Source organism: Saccostrea echinata, unplaced genomic scaffold (assembly GCF_033153115.1).
Source record: "Saccostrea echinata isolate AGI-Se365-2 ecotype Australia unplaced genomic scaffold, CSIRO_AGI_Sech_v1 ptg000028l, whole genome shotgun sequence".
Lineage (NCBI taxonomy): Eukaryota > Metazoa > Mollusca > Bivalvia > Ostreida > Ostreidae > Saccostrea > Saccostrea echinata.
In genome coordinates, this window is record NW_026889777.1 from 15,188,602 (window position 1) to 15,207,304 (window position 18,703).

The following is an 18,703-nucleotide window of genomic DNA, read 5'->3' on the forward strand; positions in this document are numbered from 1 at the left end:
CTTTTGAATACAGACTATTTTAGCATTAAAACGATTTAATTTTCCCTTTATACTTAAGTATGTTGGCTAATCTTGGTCCGCTCAGAATGGCTTGTGTTTACGTCATGTAATGAAAAAATAAAGCAATTAAACGCTATTTACCTGCATCTATCAATCCATTTTCTCCTCTTCTTTGCAACAATCGTGAATCAAAACAAACTAGTTTTATAATTCCACTGCGATGCTTACAACTTAAAGCGAAACAGTAATCCATTGTCTCCAAGAACGCTCAGGTACCCGGAAGTTTAAAAACGAAAGTGAAAGTAAACGAGACTTACAGGCCCTATGTTGAACAAGAACAGGAAAAAAATTAACAGTGCCATAATGACACAGACATATTTTCTGTTCAATATAGATTTTTTGCTAAAACAATTTACATTAAATTTTACGAATACTTTTTTTTTAAATGCTACATAGAAACTTTTTGCCACCTTCAGTTAATACCTCTGATGCATACATTTATTTTACTGAATACAAGGTATCTCCATGTGATCGCAAACCTTAGACCTTTCCTTTAAATGTTTACAATTTGAAGGCATTTTTGAAGAATGAATTGTTTATTTTATAAACTTAATGATGGAAAATTAAATTATAGGGAATCAATTTAATAGTTACCCAAGTTATTTTGGTATAACCTGGGTTGGAGGAGGTTACACAGTTTATAAAGCATAAACTGTCCCTACCCAGGTTATACAGTAAACGTTGTCTACCTATTAAATTTAAAATTCCTTAATTGTACATGTACTGTGTTGTTTGCATATTACTGTATATACACACAAAACATTTCAGGAAATAATAATTTCTTCTGGCACTATCTTTACATCTGTAAAGGAATTGAGGAATTTATTTTTACCAAGACCATTGAATTGAAGAAATAATGTACGTGTACATAAATTAGCGTGTTGAAAATTAAGCGCAATCCCTAGGTTTGGAGTTGTTGGTGTAATCATGAATTGGCGCTATACACGTCCGTGCCGTGTATTGTATTTATAAATGATTTCTTAGCATACATTTATACAATGATTTCATATTCATGAATTAGCGCATCGTTTCCCCCCGCCTAAAATATGAAGCCCGCTTTTTAAAGGTACACATACAGTATTTGCAGCCTTACAAAAGCAAATAATGAATAATTATTTCTGTTCTTCTAGTCTTATCTTGATTTCATTGAACTTTTGATTCTTCAGGTATTTGATATATATCGCAGATTCCATATTACTTAATTAAACATTTGTGAAATGTCGGGTGTCATGAGCTATATATTTTAAATTCATCAGGATGTCCATCAATATCAAAACTTAGGTACGAATTTGAGACAAAAAAAAACTCTTATAGATTTAAACTGAATTCATGTGTGAATTTTTTCACTTTCTTTCGGTTAAAGCATATTATATTTTGATACTAGTACCCTGTCATGAACCGTGTTTTGTAATAGCCATCTGCAAAAGATAAGAGAACTTTTCTGTAAAGTTACACCCCCTTATGCCAGGTACCTTACACGATGCACTGTAAGTGTATGTGAGTGCAAATAGTCTAAAAATCAATTTCATGTCAAGCATTTCTGATTAAACATTCCTGATAAAATGGTCATGTCAACTGGTGATTAATTCAAAAGCTAGGAACAATTTAATGCAATTATTTTATTTAATCACAATCAATTAATGTAAATATTACTGACATTTTTTCTGCATATTTCAAGAATGCATTTTAAATACGTTTGATATTCTAATTTGCAAATTAAGATTATCTACATTTCACAAAACTCTTTATCAAAGCATTCCATATATATATACAATGTATATGCAACATAAACGTGGAAATGGTATACGATGTAAAGTTTGAGAAAATCCATTTATAACTGTTTTCTCGGTTTTTTTTTTTATAAAATGGTCTTTGTTAATCTTAGACAATAAATATCAAAATGATATGAAAAGGATTATAAACAAGCAGTTATCGTTCTAATTTGGTAGGTAAAAATTCAAAATTTACATCAATTTGACGACCAAATAAAAATAATTTTTAAATTAAAAGCATTTTATATTAAGAATATGTATTTCATCAATGTTCATATACGAAACAAAAAAATAGCATGCAACTATGCAATGTTAGTAAAAGAGACAGAGTAATGAAATATATGGAGATAAGGAACAATAAATCATGTTTTGTTACTGTCTTTATACTAGTTTACCAAAGTCTTTGTGTAATTGAAATATAAATTGCTTTGAACCCCTCATTGTTTCAAACCGTTAACAATTTATACTTTCAGAAACTCTATACAGCACTGTAAAATGATTTTAGACACCCAAGGTATTACATCGTACACTGGACTAAGTTTGCCTATTTCATTTTTAACAGGATACTAGCTATTTACCCCGAGGAAATATTTTCAACATGGATTGATGGACAGAAATCATTGCTGTTTACCACTTAAATGGGAAATAAAAATGCTAATAAAGTGTTCAATTAATTAATTAATGAAATGTTATGAATGCTATACTGATTATAAATTGGCAATACACTGTAGATTTCAATCTCTTTACTGTGGAGTGTATAGGTTTACATGCTTTTTATTTCCCCACGAGTTTTTAACCTCTACATTATAAATGGCATTAACTGAATTTATATAACCAATGAATATAATGGTAGTTTCTTGAGATCGATATATTTATTTGCGCAAAAAAAATTTCGATAATTTTTTACTCGAGATTTGATCGTAAAGTTGAAAGCAAATTCAAACAAATGTATATACAGTTAATCATACAGGTAGCATGGTATTGGTTGATGGCAAAAGCAATCATTGAAATTTTACCTATAGGTTAATATCAGGCATTGAATAATGACTAAATATGTAGCATTTTTCATAATAAATATTAATGGTAATTAAATAAATATTATTTCCATGTTAAATGTTTTGTATTTAATGAAGAAATAAATCGAACTTGTGCTTAATAAAGTTTTCGGAAATTATAACACTTGTAAAGGAAGAGAATGACACTTGGAAAAATTACCAAACTTTTATTTTTAATGTTATTAAAATGCAATAGTAGTACATAAATGGATAAAAGACCGGTATATATACTTTTTAAAGTTCTGACAATACGAATCTGTAAACTAGTAAGTAATAATTTTATTCTAAGAGAGAAAAAAATATGAAAGTTTTGGAGGGAAAGTAATAGTATCTGGATCTATGAATACACAATGGACATAAAAATTATATTCGATATTGCTATTTGAATTAAAGAGACAATAAAACACATTTTATCAAAAAATCTTCCAACTTCAATCCAAGACACTCCGTCATTATCATCCTCATCAATGGCCACAGATTTTGTTTCCAAGCTTTCTGCAGAGTTAACTCCTTTCCTTTTCCTACGAAAACATTTCACTGTGCTTGCAATGAATCGAGGAACGGGTTTTTTGCAAGAACTTTGAATTCTAAAACCAAAGATTACAAAAATTACAGTGATTGCACCTGTCATTACGTAGCTTACCAGAATGTAGCCAATAATGGACACATTCGGTTCTGAGGATTCAGGAAGCATGTCTTGAATTAAAGTAAGGTAAAGAACTATTGATAGTAGAACTGTGGTACTAAATCCCAATCTCTCGCCAGATTCAGGAGGAAGAATAAAGACAAAACCCAGCAGTACTGAGATTGCCAATACTGGCAATATCAGACTAACGGTGTAGTAAGCTGTTCTTCGTTTCAAATGAAGTCCAACAACAACTTCTTCATACCCATAAAGGTTTAACTTTGTGTGAGTTGTAGAAGCAGTAATTTCCCATACACCATTTTCATGATATAATTGTAAAAACACTTCTGATGTTACGAAATTGACGTTTACTTCGTATGGTAGATAACCACCAATGAAAAATTTCATAGTACAGTACTGGGTGTCAAAAGGAAATTTGGAAACATCGGGATCACATATCACCTCCAGCACCTGAAGGGCATACCATTCACACAAACCAGTGGAGGACACACGTACTGAAATCAGCTCACTTCCAAGCCCTCTGATGTCTTCAAAAGGATTCGTATTAATCAGGTTGGGCAGCCATATTTTGTTTTGTAATATTATGGTTGAGTTTGTCTGATTATGGTTGGCGGGATCCCAGGAAAGTCTTTCATCAAACCACTGCTGTAGGAAGAAACCAGTCAGAGTGAATTTCCCTGTATCCATATCGAACTCGTTTATAGAAAATAAAAAGTAGGATGTGTTTACTTGAAGGGGAAATGCTCTATCTATTCCTGGTCTCAACTCCTTATCATACCCCGTCAATAGAGACGTCCGTAAATTCTGCTCGTCCGATAAGGTATATGCGCTCACGGTTGATACCAGAGAACAAAAAAGTAAAAATCCCCGAATCACTTCTTTCATTTTGATATCGCTAAGAAACAGCTAATGGATTCACTTATCAAATCCTTTCTTATGATACGCTATTGTTTACATAGATAATTATATATTTGCGATAAATGAACAGAAATCTGCTGTTTATAAAAGTCCACCAATGAAACTGTGTCGTTTATGAAAGGTCTTCAATGACTTTAAATGCTTGTGTGCAGATTTATTTAAAACTCTTTAAACATCAAATCCCTTCCATTTGATATTGAGAAGGTCATATTCTAATTAATTATGAGCATTGACTAGAGGTCTTAATGGTATTAAACCTGAAAACGTTACTTTAACAGTAGTATTAGATCAGTACAAAAGAACCTAAAATTCACTTATCCCATTTGTGAAGGTCACAAGATTTTATAAAATTTAATTTTATAATAGCATTAAGTTTCATCAACAAATTAAATGATGAAGTACCGATCAGAAGTAAATCTCTCATTTTTATCTTGTGCCACTTGCATACACTTCTCAACAATGTTTATAGTAAATTTGTAAATTTTATCAGCCGACAAAGATATTCAGTGTTATAAAATAAAACTACTTTATGAAATCTTCCGAAGGTAAAAATAAAAGTATAGGAATATAATTAGAAGAGGTTATTTTGCGGATGCATAATTCTGTAAATGGTGCATTTTTGTAACGATATACTTTTAAGACAAACAAGTGTTCATTATGACCTACTGAAGTTCAGGATACTTCAAAGTTATTGATTTTTAATTTACTTACGTATATGCTATCGATATTATAAACAACATAAAGGAACTTTGAATGAACATATTCTCATGTATATCATTATGAATATTTCTTTATCTTAAACCTAGCCCTAAATTATTTTACTATTTAATTGCTCGGTCACTTTGTTCTTTGAGTTATATTCTTTGCGTAAAATAAAATAAGCTCAATGCTCAAAATATGTTTATAAACAATATCAAAAGTAATTCTTTTATTAAGAAAACGATTCGAGTCTTGACAATGGCTCCTTATAAATAAACTATGACAACACAATTGAAAAATACGTAACACACGTTAAAGTTAACTGAATTATCAAACTAATGAAACACACGAAATCGAACCACTTTCCAACCTCATACCAGGTCACATGTTCATCGCTTTCTTCGTCATCCACTGGTCCAGATTTTTCATTTATCGGTTCTACGGTATCCTTTTTCTTTCCTCTCCTGCGACAACATCTAACAAGTTGAACAATGCTTTGTGGTACAGGCTTGTCGCTTGGACAATTCTGGATCCTCAAACTTATGATTACAAGTACAACAACAAAAGCCCCACTGAGGACGTAGCTAACAAGAATGTACCCCAGAATTGAAATGTTCGGTTCTGAAGCTTCTGGAAGCATGTCCTGGACTATTGTCAGATATACAACGATAGATAACAGTACCGTGATGGAAAATCCTAGTCTTTCTCCGGAGTCATGGGGCACAAGAAAAACAAATCCCATCAGTCCTGCGATTGTTGTTATTGGTAGAACAAGACTTACAACATAGTAAGCTGTTCTTCGCTTAAGATGCAAACCAACAACGATTTCTTTATATCCATACAAGTTTGACTGTGTATGGGTTATAGAATCCGCGATTTCCCAGATACCGTTTTCTGTATATAGTGTTAAAATAATACCTGATGAAATGAAATTCACATTTACTTCATTTGGTTGATAACCCCAAATGAAGAATTTCAGCGTGCAGTACTGAGTGTCGAAAGGAAAATCAGTTACATCAGCATCACATATGACTTCGAATGCTTGGAGAGCGTACCAGTCACAAAGTCCTGTATAGAAAACGATAACTTTAATCAAGTCGCTTCCTAATCCTCTGATGTTTTCATAAGGATTAACATTGATCAAATCAGGAAGCCATAGTTTTTGCTGCGGGATTGACGTGGAGTTTGTCTGATTGTAGGTGGTTAAATCCCAAGAGAGTCTTTCGTCATACCAGTTGACTTGGAATACACCAGTGATGGTCAATTTTCCTGTATCTAGATCGAACTCCTTGATTGAGAACAGATAAAATGATGCGTTTACTTGGAGAGGATAAGTTCTGTCCGTGCCTGGACGCAGGTCTTTATTATATCCTGATAGCAAGGCCGTATGTAGATTCTGCTCGTTTGTTAAAGTATATGCATAAACAAAGTCATCCATAAAACAAATAAAAAGTATTTTGAAGAGGAGATGCTCCATTTTATAATTTGCGAGAATCATAATCCGATTTGACACTTTCTAGAGTAAAATAGTTTCAACGCTTTTTTATATTCAGAAGAGAAAAGAAATGTAATCTCACACTGGACAAAACATTTTAAATCATCTATTATGCCTTCAACTGAAAACCATTAAAATCTAGTCGTCCGTTTAACAATGTCCGTCTTCGTCTGGTAAATCCTTTGTCCTTAAGACAATGTCATGGTGCACAATTTCTGATTAACATTGGGACATCGACTTTGTATACATTTACATTCTATATTCTAATATATTGATTTTGGTAAACCTTATATGTTTAAAATTTGATGAACAAATATGTATTTACTTCCTTTGGACTACTGATCTATAAAATAAATAATTAAATAATTAACAAGCGTTCTTCATTTCTCCCGATGTCTCTATTTAATTTACAAGTCAAACACTGACAGGAATAAATACGGGTCCCTTTACTCTTCATTTCTTGGCAAATATTATCCGTTTCAGTGTTTATAGATATCGATCTGTAGTGCCCCATAATCAGTTAAAAAAGCAAATACATCAGCGGACATTATTTATGTATATGTACTTTTTTATATTAAAGGGACATGCTCTGTTTAAAGGGACCTGGACACAGTTGCATTGCCATTCAGTTTACAATTGTATATTTCTATTTTTATTCCAAAAATAACTTCAGTTTAATTAATTGAACTTACATAAAAATTCTTAAACAATATATGTCTGTGTTCGGAAACATGGGCACGAGCTTTCTTATTGTAAATGTTTACGTTTTACTGGATGTGTTCAATTTGTAACTCTACACACATCGCGTTGGTCATGCTTTCTCCTATTTCTACTCTGAGTTTTCTGGATTATAGTTTTGACATTTTTCATTATACGAAATTTAGGTCAAGTTTTACTTTGTGAAAGTGAAAGGATGTGTGTCAATCAAAAGCGTCCCGAAATTCATACTTTTAATAATTTTCAGATAAAACACGTTTCAAAACATGCTTTTATAATAAATCAGTCTGAAATGGTATTAAAAAAATGTAATTCATGATATTATACCAAACATTTTAGAAAACATTAACATCAAATCTGTGTCAAAACCTCTTACGACGTGAACATTCATATGAGTTTAATGGCAAAAGCCATTTTTTGCTATGGGAAACCCCAAATAACTGTCCGATCATAACATAAAAAGGGGTGCACAATGGCACTATATAATAAAGATTGTGAGTAAATCTCATTATTCAATGGTAGAAGAGAAGTTGAGGATAAGAAATTGGTACCCCCAATATTATAGAAAGAATGGCAATTATGTCCATTTTTTGCTATTATAAACCTCGAATATCTGTCCGATCATAACATAAAATAGGAGGTGCACAATGGCAATATATGTTCTAAAGAGTCTGTGAAATTCTCATGAAGTTATTCAGTGGTATATGAGGATTTGCGGGAAAAATATGGGTACCCCCTCCCTCCACAATGTTACATGTATAGAAAGAGTCTGGTTAAAAAGTACAATAGGAGGTGCACAATGGGACTATGTAGTGAAGGTTCTGTGAGAGTCTCATTAAATTTTAATTAGTGCTATATGAAGAGCTGTTGATAAGAGATGGGTACACCCATGTACTAAAGACGTACGGACGTACGGACGGACACCCCCATTTTTCAAGATATATACGTTGTCATTAAGATCCTCAATATAAGAAATGTCGTTTTGAAACTTCATCAGGGACATTATGCCTATGAAAGTAAATTAGTAGTATTCTGAATGGGGAAGCTAATTCGTATTAAACCATGGTGTACATATTTTACAAAGAGTTAAAATATATATATAAATTGGATGATCTGATATGAAATACTAGTATACAGAAATATGAGTTACATGTACATGTATCGTGCATGGTTAAATGATGAAAATTGTAGGCTTGAATATTTGAAAAATGTCGAATTTTAAAATTAATGGATACATTTTTGTGTAAAACACTTGCATGAGACAGGAATCATTTTATCAACATTGATCAACAGGATTTATGTATCGTTTCAGGACAGAATTTTACCCTTTTAAAGCAGATGAAGGATATGTGATATTCATCAGAGTGAAGTCTTAAAAGTAATTGCATTAATTCTAGCAAATGAGCAGGACGTCTTTAATTACGAAGAAAACTTATCAGTGCGTTTCAATGAGATCGGGTTCTGATTTGGAGGCCATATTACATCGCCGGACATCAATTAGGGATATTCTCAAGAGTTATTTTCTAAATGCTGTGTTTTGTAGCAGATTAAGTTATTTTAATGTTCTCCTTTCTGTAAGTATTTTGATATTGTCCCCTTTATAACAACTGTCAAATGATTGGATGTAGCTTCGTGAATTGAAGTCTTAAAAATGATTCTTGGAAATATTAAATCAAATTTTATTAACCAAAATGACAGAAAATCAAAGAACGGAGCACAAATTGCATTAATAGAACTTTCATTTACATTTATGGATGTCGATAATAAATTAATTCTTAAAGACAATTTTCTGGATCGATCGAATGGACATAAATGTTTTCCGTCGATTGTGACGTCAGAAGTATCGGACGTTGTATATGAAGAAAATGAAAAACAAACTACTTTTCATCCACCCAACGCCGATAATCAACAAGGTGTATATTCCAAGAAAACTTCTAAAGGTAAGTGCCAGTTTTAGTGGAAATCGAAATAATTTCCTATAATAATGAAATGGCCGTTAAGTTAATGATTATGAATATTTTTACTGAGCGATGTAGTATGTGTCTACATATAAATCACGACATCTGTATACATATCAAGTTATTGCAGGTTGATTTTTTCATTCCGAAGACCCATAGCAGGCGAAGATTTTTTTTCCGTTAATTTTAAGAGGAAATTCTCATTCAAAGGTCTGTTGCTCCGTTCCCAATTTTTCGCTGTTCTATTTTAGAATTTATTTATTATAATTATGAGTCCTTGCCAAAAAAAGCAAGATTCTCCACTTCCAATCTAAAACACAACAAAAATAAATTGAACACGTCTAAAAATACGTACACCTTTAAAAAGGTAAACTTTTATCATTTAGAAGATACTGTTTTAATTTTTTATACCAGACTATGGGTGTGTTGCTCCATGTTCAGTTTTAGATTGACTGTCTATTTTGTGACTTTTGAGAAAATCACTGTCCTTGATTTGAACATCACAGTTGAACTGAGCATGGTAGTTGTATCATGATGAGCTTATAATCGAATTTGAGTTTAACCAATGAACATGTACATGTACCATTAATCGTCTCAGATGTAATGTAACGGTCTTGTAGGATAGGCTTTTCCCTCTACCCCCCTCCCCCTCCCCGGAAAACTGGCTCTAGAGCAGGATCCCCCTTCGGAAAAAAGGCTCTAAAGTAGGATTTCCCTCACGGAAAATGACCCTAGAGTAGGATATCCCCTACGGAAATCCCACACCAGATTCAAATTTTCCGGGTTAAATCCCTATCTGTTTTATAGTTTGATTTCCACCAAAGCTAAATTTCCAATACAGCATCATACCTTTTCCTACATATGAGGGAAGAGGGGACGACACATTGTCTTAAAGTGCCCGTATTCAATTTTCTCACAGGTGCTCCCGCAGTATACCATCTTAAAGAAACTTCACAAAAATTACAAACAAAAAGTCTTGAGCATTCAACATCTTAAAGTTTTAAAATGGCAATCGATTCCATTAAATCATATGAAGTATGAAAATTGAAAATTTTATATTTCATTTTTCCTCTCTCTGTAACCACCCAACCGATTCTTTAAAGCACTGAAGTCATTTTCTTTGTGATTGATCAAACTGGTTTCTGAATAAAATATGGCACAATGTACTAGTAATCGGTTGGACAAATTTTTAACTGTAGCCACGGAAACAAAAAAGAAGGAATTTTACCTTAATTTTATTTTTAATTATATTTCAAACTACGTGTACATAATATTGAAGTGTGTGTCTCTCCCAAGTTTTAAAAATTCATGTACAAAAAAATACCGCTGCGCCAAGAGAGGTGTTAAGACATCGAGTCTTACGATTTTTTGAGTGACTTATTTGAAAAATTGCCTTTGAGTTAAAATATTGAGTTTAGATTAAATGAATTAATCTACATATTTTTAGACATAATAGATTCAAACAATTCTGGGGTCAAAAACAGTCAGTTTTTTTATTGACGTCAGTTGACTCTTTTGTACACTTTAAGCCAAAATACTGCCTCTGTGATTTTTGCATTAATAAAATAGTGGAAATCCTACTCTTAGAAAGAGCATGGAATTTGGCTCTAGTGTGAGATTTCCCCTCGGGGGAAGGCCTACTCTAGAGTACAGATTCGGGGGGGGGGGGGGCTGGCTAGGGGGGGGGGTACTAGTATTTCTCCACAAAATGCTACATCTGTCTTTTGGGACATACATGTAAATAGTACCAGAATTACAATTGATTAAATTTTCTTTTTAATATTGAAATTGATTTGGTTACTGTGAGGTTCATAATTTTCAGAAATTTAGGAATGCTCTCAAGTCTTTCGCAGTAGTTTTTTTAATATATTAAAATATTGAGCAAATCTATGTTTAAGTTTGTTTCAGAGAGCAAACACTATGTGAGAAGATCCCTAACAAATAAAGGTAAGGACTTTGACGATAATAGATTCAGTGAAATAGGTGAATATAACGAACAGTGGTTGATTTAAAAATAATAATAATAACCTGTGAACAATACAAATATGTGATCAGGAATGAAAACACGGATCCCCGGAAATTCCAGAAGTGGGATCAGATGCCTAGGAAGAGTTAGCATCCCCTGTCGACCGGTCACATCCGCTGGGAGCCCTATTATTGACGGAATAATCTGTATTTAAATTTAGTATAAAAACAAAAGCTTAACAATTGGTATGAAATATGTCAATCAAAATACGACCCAATGATAGGTTATATTTGTTTACAAGGTCATTATAATGGCCATAACATTTGTGAAATGCTGACTTTAAGCGAGATTGTTCAAATCCCTGTAACATCAACTTATCTGTCAGAAGCCTGCAATAGCAATTAAAAATCATGTGTAAGCTTGGATATTGGGGGGGGGGGGGTTGATGTTGGTTAATTTGAAGTTTGAAATTGCACGAATATTTAACATGTCTTTTAAATACCCAAAAAATGAGTAACAGAACTATTGTTTTCGATAAATTCACTTTCTTGTATATTCATTGTTTTCAAATTTAAAATAGCTTTCAAATATACATGTGTATATATTTTCTACTTGTTTTTGTCCGTTTGTTTTGTATTAGAGTTACCTTCAAAGGATACCAAAACAAACAAAACAATTGTTAAAGCATAAGGTGGTGTACTATGTAGCACGAACTAAGCTTTGACTTTTTCGAAGTACAACGTATATAAATCTTGAACTTCATGTTCTGAATATAAATGATCCGTCCTGATCGAATTCTACCTTTAGCTTATGTACAAAAAAGCATTTTCCAAATTTTGATATTGTATACAATCACTTTAAAGACAGTGCATAGTTTTCCCGTTACAGTCTTCCTGTCCACTCCCACTCAGCGGCGCTTCCGGACAACTTTCTCAAGAGGTCAATTATGTGAGCTAGAGGGCGCTTTCCTACAGACTCAATACCCGGATGTATTCCAAAGAGAGCTTCTTGCTATGAAACTTGATCTGACTGAATCAAGAGTTCAGGTAATTCGCTTGCTTTCTATTCTTCTTAATGTAATTACTTCATCTAGGATACATTAACAACGATGCGTTATAACATTCGTAATACATGAAAAATTTCCCCAAACATTAAAGTTACTATTTTTGTTAAACTTATTCTTTTTTACAGGTTTGGTTCCAAAATAGGAGAGCAAAATGGAGAAGACAGATGAAAGTCATGATGACCTCAAAAGACAGCAAAGGTAAAACACATTTGTTTAGAGGGGGCAAGAAAACATTGCAACATTGTAGCATGTTTGTACCTACTGTCGAACTCTGGGAAGAGTCAGTATCATTAGAATTCGTCTTCTATGTTTATTTTATTTTTGTTTTAGTTGATACAAATTCACCTGCGTTGCCTCAAGTGTATGACATCAAGCTTCTCGAATCTGCGGAGAAAGCAAACGACCTGTACCCGTCACCAGCACCATTTGGAAATTTATCCGGCATGCAATATGACCGGAAGCCGAGTTTATACTACCATACACCTCTCAATGAATTCGACGATCGTTATGGAACGATCGGCCTACCTTCAGCCAACGAGGAGAGAAACTTTCTAATTTTAAATTAAATTTTACTACATTTATCTGAAATATGAATTTTTCTCTAGTTACTTTTAAAAAGTTTATTATACACTATATGTCCTTGTATAGTATCTACAACTGCAGGTTGCTATTTATTTTTCTGGCTTGAATTTACTAAATAAATTATGTCACTTGCACTTTTCATCACCGAGATAACTTCAGGATTGTTAAAAAAGTACCCCGAGGTTGATATAAAAATGATTATTGAGTTTCTTAAGTTTCTCATTGACAAAACCTAAGTAATTTTCAGAGACTAAGTCTTCCAACAGTCTATTTGAATTCCCATGGAACTAATTTTGCCCCTTATTATGTATCCTTATGAAGGAATTTATTCAGAAACTTAAACATGAAAAAGAAGAGATCTCTTGCTGAAGCTTTCAATTTGACATTTAGATATATCGACGACGTTTTATCTATAAAATATTTTTTTCTTTCCTACATTGATTTGATATATTCTTTTGAACTCGAAATAAAATACGCCACAATGCCTTACATATCTGTTTCGTATTCGGATGGTTTACTAGAAAAAGACATTGATGTCAACCTAACAACTAAACTTTGTGATAAAAGTGATGACTTCAACTTTTCTGTCGTCAAATTCCATTAATTATGTAGCAATATACCATAATTATTATCTAATATGGGGTCTAAGCCTTCTAGAAGAATCGATAAGCAAGAGCATGTTCTACATGCACTACAGCCTTTCTAAAACGAGGCAAGCTACTGACAGATAAGTAGATAATGCAATGATAGTAACAATCTCGTCTAGGGGAAATACAATGACTGTTTGCACATTTAAACTATATTTAGGTCGAATGCTGACTGACTTCTTTTATACAAATTATTAGGCCAATATTTTAACACTTTATTGTCTACAGAATTTTTTCGTTTACACGATCATCACAAGGGGGACACAGCGGGTGTGACCAGTTGACAGGGCTGCTTAATCCTCCATGGCATCTGATCCCACCTCTGTTTTCAGAGGTCCGTATTTGCTCTGCACACAATCTGTACTGTTTAACTGGTCTTTTGAGTAGCTGTTTGTTTTAAAGTCATCGCAAGTTCTATGGTCGATACAATGACCTTGTCAGGAAATACAAGGCCATTAATAAAACACTGAATTGTCTAGGGATTTTTCCGTTTGCTCGATCGTAAGGATGAAAACACGGCGGGTGAGACAGGTCGACAGGGGATGCTTACTCCTCCATGGCACCTGATCCAATCTCTGATGTTTTTAGAGGTCTGTGTTTGCTCTTCTCCCGATTTGTACTGTTTCCGTGGACTTTTGAGCTTGATTACTATTCGTTATCTCCATATTTCATTGGTACTGTTTTCACTTTGCAGAGAATAGGAATGGGCATTCATAGGGATAGCACTGTCTTCAAATCATTGTCAACAGCAAATTGTTGATATTCAATCCTGTTCAACGGATGAAAACAATCTGGCCCGACTATATATTACTCAACATGCACCCTCTCAAAAATTTATATGTTAGTAAGCGATTGACTCTGATAAATTATACATGTAGTTAATCATTTTATTATAAGAAGCTTAAGGCTCAGAATTATTTTTATCAAATCAAAGCTTTCGATTTACCAAACTAGAAATTAACTTAAACGGCAATCTGGACCTCTCTCTTTGACCATCCAGACATTTTGGGAAACACTTTACATTAAAATACAAGGTATTTCCCTACAGGTAGGATTAGTAGAAAACTTATGTATAAAGAATTATAAAGCATTGTGCTATCCTGTTTATTGCAGGTTTCGGTCTCTACTTCGAATTCCTCACAGAGGGCATAGACGCTTTGTTTAGGTGGTAAATGTACCCCTAATTTGTATTTATTTGCTTTACTATCAAATACGGTCACACTAAACAGATATATATATATACATTCCACAATTGTTTTCATTATTAACTACGTTGTATGTTATCATATGTTACAAATTGAATTTAAAACACCTTTCGAGGTATTTTTATGTATAAATGTAAGGTTCTCGCCTTACTAGGTAAAGTTATGCATATAAACGTAAGGACCACTTTGAAATAAGACAATTTCCCACAGGAACATCTCCTTATTTATCTTTAAGTAAATAATTTACGTAATATTCTTTCATAAAGGGCCTTGACTAAGGTCGTATAAAGTTTACTGTGATACAGCGAGAGATATTTATTATCATTGAATATTTAGTACATTTATTGTAAATAAAGTTGTAAATGAATTGACACTAATTCTTTGCAACACGAGTCAATGTATTCTTGTATGAACTTACAAAGTTCAGATTGAAGGTGTCATTGATGATGGCGAAACGATTAAAAGATCGTAAATTTATATCATGTAATATCACTTTTTTTTATAATTCATTATAGAAGAACAAGAACATTTAAAAATAATATTCCATATCTTTATATCACTTTCTCTAAACATCTTTCAACATGTAAAATGGGGGAATTATACCTTAGATTCATGCATAAAAAATAATTTCTTTTTTAAGGACAGATGATACAATCACAAAAATGGATGTCTGGGACCATCTTTAAAAATGTTTGGTTGCCCTTTCCCGACCGACCGGCTAAAAATGGCCTGACTCAAAACTTTTTTAACCTTCTGGAAGCTATTAATTTTTTTTTATGCATTTCGAAAAATAGATTTTGAAAATTCAGCATTGATATTTAAATAGTCTGAAAAAAAATTTCTCACCTACCTACCGACCCATTTTTTTCTTTCTCATTCTGAGTCGGGAGAGGGTAAACAAACATTATTTTAAATTAGCCTGGATTGATATATATTTTGATATCTATTTTGATTGTAGATGATGCAAATATTTAATTTCTAAAATAAGGAATCATTAATAGACTTTCTGTGATATTCAAAAATCTACCTTTTTGCTGTCACCCTTATAAATTCATACAACTTTTGGCCACTTTATAGGACAATATTGTGAAACTCTGAATAAAAAACGTAAATCTATGCTGCTAAACTTATTCATTTTAATTTTATAGATATGTTTTAGCTGATATTGTCATGATTTTTGAAGAAGGTATGTATGTATCATTTGTCCTTAAACGTTTAATATATTTAACAAAACATATCTCTTTGTTGACGAAATGATAATCTAGAAATCCTTTATCTGGAGTCTGGAGGTCGAGTGGATGGCGAGGTTACGAAAGGCTATCAAAAAATAAGGTATAAAGTCATAATACCCTAGAAAGCAATTAGTACACTTTGTTCCTGCTAAACAGGTAAACTGCTCTATTGAAAATGATGAGTAAAATACCGAAGTTCGTGTTCGTATTTCTAGTGTTGAGTATGCCATTGATGCTTATAGCGTCTGCAACGGTTTTAAGGAAAGACACTGAGAACGGATTTCTGGAAAGAAAGAGTGATGTTGATTCTCACAAAACAGACCCGGGTTTTGAGCTCTTCTTTGATTCAAATGAACAAGAAATGGAAAACGTTCCGATTTACTTTGAAAACCCTCTACCATCTTGGCTAAAAGGCACATTGGTAAGTTATGTGTTGTTATTACTGATATTCATCTTCATTAATCATAGATGTCATTAACCTAAAGTGAAATTTTCTAGTGAATGTTGTATCTAACGTCGTTAGAAAAAACTCCAAAATTCTACTTTTCCGTCTACTATAGGGCACTTTTAGTGAAACTTGGCACAACGCATTGTTGACTTTTGAAATGTATGTAAGATTAATATATCGCCTGGTTTTTAAAGTTTCCCAACCAGTTTCAGAATATAGTGCTTCTCTAGACACAAAAATAGGAAGTCCTGTTACAATTCTAGCGGCGGTTAATTGTACTTTTTCAAGCTTTTCAGAATTACCTAATTATACCTAATTATGGGACTAGAAAGTAAACAAGCCTTGTTAAACTTTACTGCAGGATCATTTCAAGATCTTGTTCAAGGACCTTCTCAAGAAGACGTAGTGAAGGATATCATTTATAAAAAAAAAAATATGAATCACTTCTAAAGATATTGCTAACATTTTTGTTTTTTTTTTTTGTTTTGTATTGCTAAATTCTTGTACATCTTATGCAGATTCGAAACGGACTTGGAAAATATGGGGTTGGCAGCAGAAGGTTCACGCATGCGTTCGACGCCTTTGCAAAACTTAGCAGTTGGAAATTTCCGGGTAATGGCACCTCATACTTTTCCACCAAATTCCTTCAGAGTGACTTCTATAAAGAATCTATGGAAAAGCATGATATTGCTCCATACCTTTTGTTTGAATCTGTGGATCCGCCATTTAATCTGGTACAAAGATTGAGAGCCCTAGTACGCGGCATTGACAACATGAATGTAAACGTTTACAAGTTCGGTGAAGGTGATATTGTAGCTTTAAATGACTTTTGGAAAGTCTATCAAATCGAACCCGACTCCCTACAAACTCTCTCTTCCGTATCTGCTCCTGTACACATTCATAAAAGTCCATCAGCTTTCTCTTTTCTCAATTTTCTCTCCTCTGCACATCCACTTCCGGAATCAGGAACCTCGAATCATTTGACCTATTTATCAAGTGTAAATGTCATTCCGGGTATGAAAAGCAAAATTTCACTGGTTAGAATAAAATCGTCTCAAGAAAGGGAGATAATTTCTTCGTGGGAGGTAGATCGCATTCCTTATATGCATTCCTTTGCTGCAACAGAACATTACGTTATATTTTTCGCTTGTCCATATTACATCAATGTAATGAAAATGATTCGATATGCTATCCCAGAGAGGGCTTTAGACTGGGAACCCGAGTCTCCCACAACTTTATATGTCGTACATATTAAATCGGGTGAGGTGTACACATTGAAAACAGAGAATGTGTTTATGATGCATCAAATAAATGCTTTCGAGAAAGACAATTCCAACATCATAGTAGATATTTCGTCATACCCAAATCCTGACTTCGTGAAAAATTTAGAGATGAGCAATCTATTGGACCCAGTTAAGAGGAACCAGTTTAACACGAGGGCTGCTGTAAGAAGATATTCAATAAATTTAAACACCTTAACAGTTAAATGGAAAACATTTGAGGATTCACGAAAAGCACCGTGTGCCTCGGCCCTCGACCTTCCTGCCATTAACGAAAAATATCGATATCGATCGTATTGTTTTGTGTATGGCGTGGCTTTGAAATGCAACAATGTTTCCTTGAGTGATATAGCACTAGTTAAAAAAGATCTGTGTGGGCGGGGCCAGGACAGAATGTGGAAAGTACCCAATCATTACGCAGTAGAGGCGTGGTTTATCCCGACACCTAGTGGCAAATCCGAGGATGATGGGTATCTCGTTCTTCCAGTTTTGAACGGAATAAGAAATTCAAGTTACTTGGCGTTCCTAAATGCCACTAGTATGGAGATGGTCAATTCAGCAGAACTCCCAACGATTGTACCATTTAACCTTCATGGACGATTCTTCCACGATTTGATTTAATACTTAGTTAAAGATTAAATGATAAACAAAAATTATGAGCTTTACATGTATTATCAACGAGGGGAAATGACATATATCTTAAGATATTTGCTGACAATGAAATATTTGTGCTGCTGTCTCGTCTGATCTGGAAACTCAAATGATTTTTTTCTCTATGTCGCATAATTCTGTAATCCTTTTACATTTTCAGCTTATTCAGTAGTTCTAACTTTGAGTCATTATGAATCGAACTCTACACAAATCATTTTGCAGATATAACAAGAAATTGAAATTTTCTTTTAAATGAAACCAATAACTAGATTTGTGCGCAGACTAAGAGTATTGGATTGGTGAGCA

General features: G+C 33.3%; 3 protein-coding genes across 3 annotated transcripts; 1 reads left to right on the forward strand and 2 right to left on the reverse strand.

Moving 5' to 3' along the window:
* Positions 1 to 3,224: 3,224 nt before the first annotated feature.
* LOC133193556 (neuronal acetylcholine receptor subunit beta-3-like) lies at positions 3,225 to 4,418 on the reverse strand. Its single transcript, XM_061329518.1, has one exon. The coding sequence runs from the start codon at positions 4,416 to 4,418 to the stop codon at positions 3,225 to 3,227; it is 1,194 nt and encodes a 397-aa protein (XP_061185502.1).
* Positions 4,419 to 5,427: 1,009 nt separating this feature from the next.
* Positions 5,428 to 6,627, reverse strand: LOC133193557 (acetylcholine receptor subunit alpha-like). The gene has a single exon (XM_061329519.1). The coding sequence runs from the start codon at positions 6,625 to 6,627 to the stop codon at positions 5,428 to 5,430; it is 1,200 nt and encodes a 399-aa protein (XP_061185503.1).
* Positions 6,628 to 9,227: 2,600 nt separating this feature from the next.
* Positions 9,228 to 18,424, forward strand: LOC133193558 (retinoid isomerohydrolase-like). The gene is made up of 7 exons (XM_061329520.1): positions 9,228 to 9,302; positions 12,150 to 12,332; positions 12,478 to 12,550; positions 12,683 to 12,856; positions 14,695 to 14,749; positions 16,280 to 16,439; positions 16,985 to 18,424. The coding sequence occupies exons 1-7, from the start codon at positions 9,228 to 9,230 to the stop codon at positions 18,365 to 18,367; spliced, it is 2,103 nt and encodes a 700-aa protein (XP_061185504.1). The 3' UTR covers positions 18,368 to 18,424.
* The last annotated feature ends 279 nt before the right edge of the window (positions 18,425 to 18,703 follow it).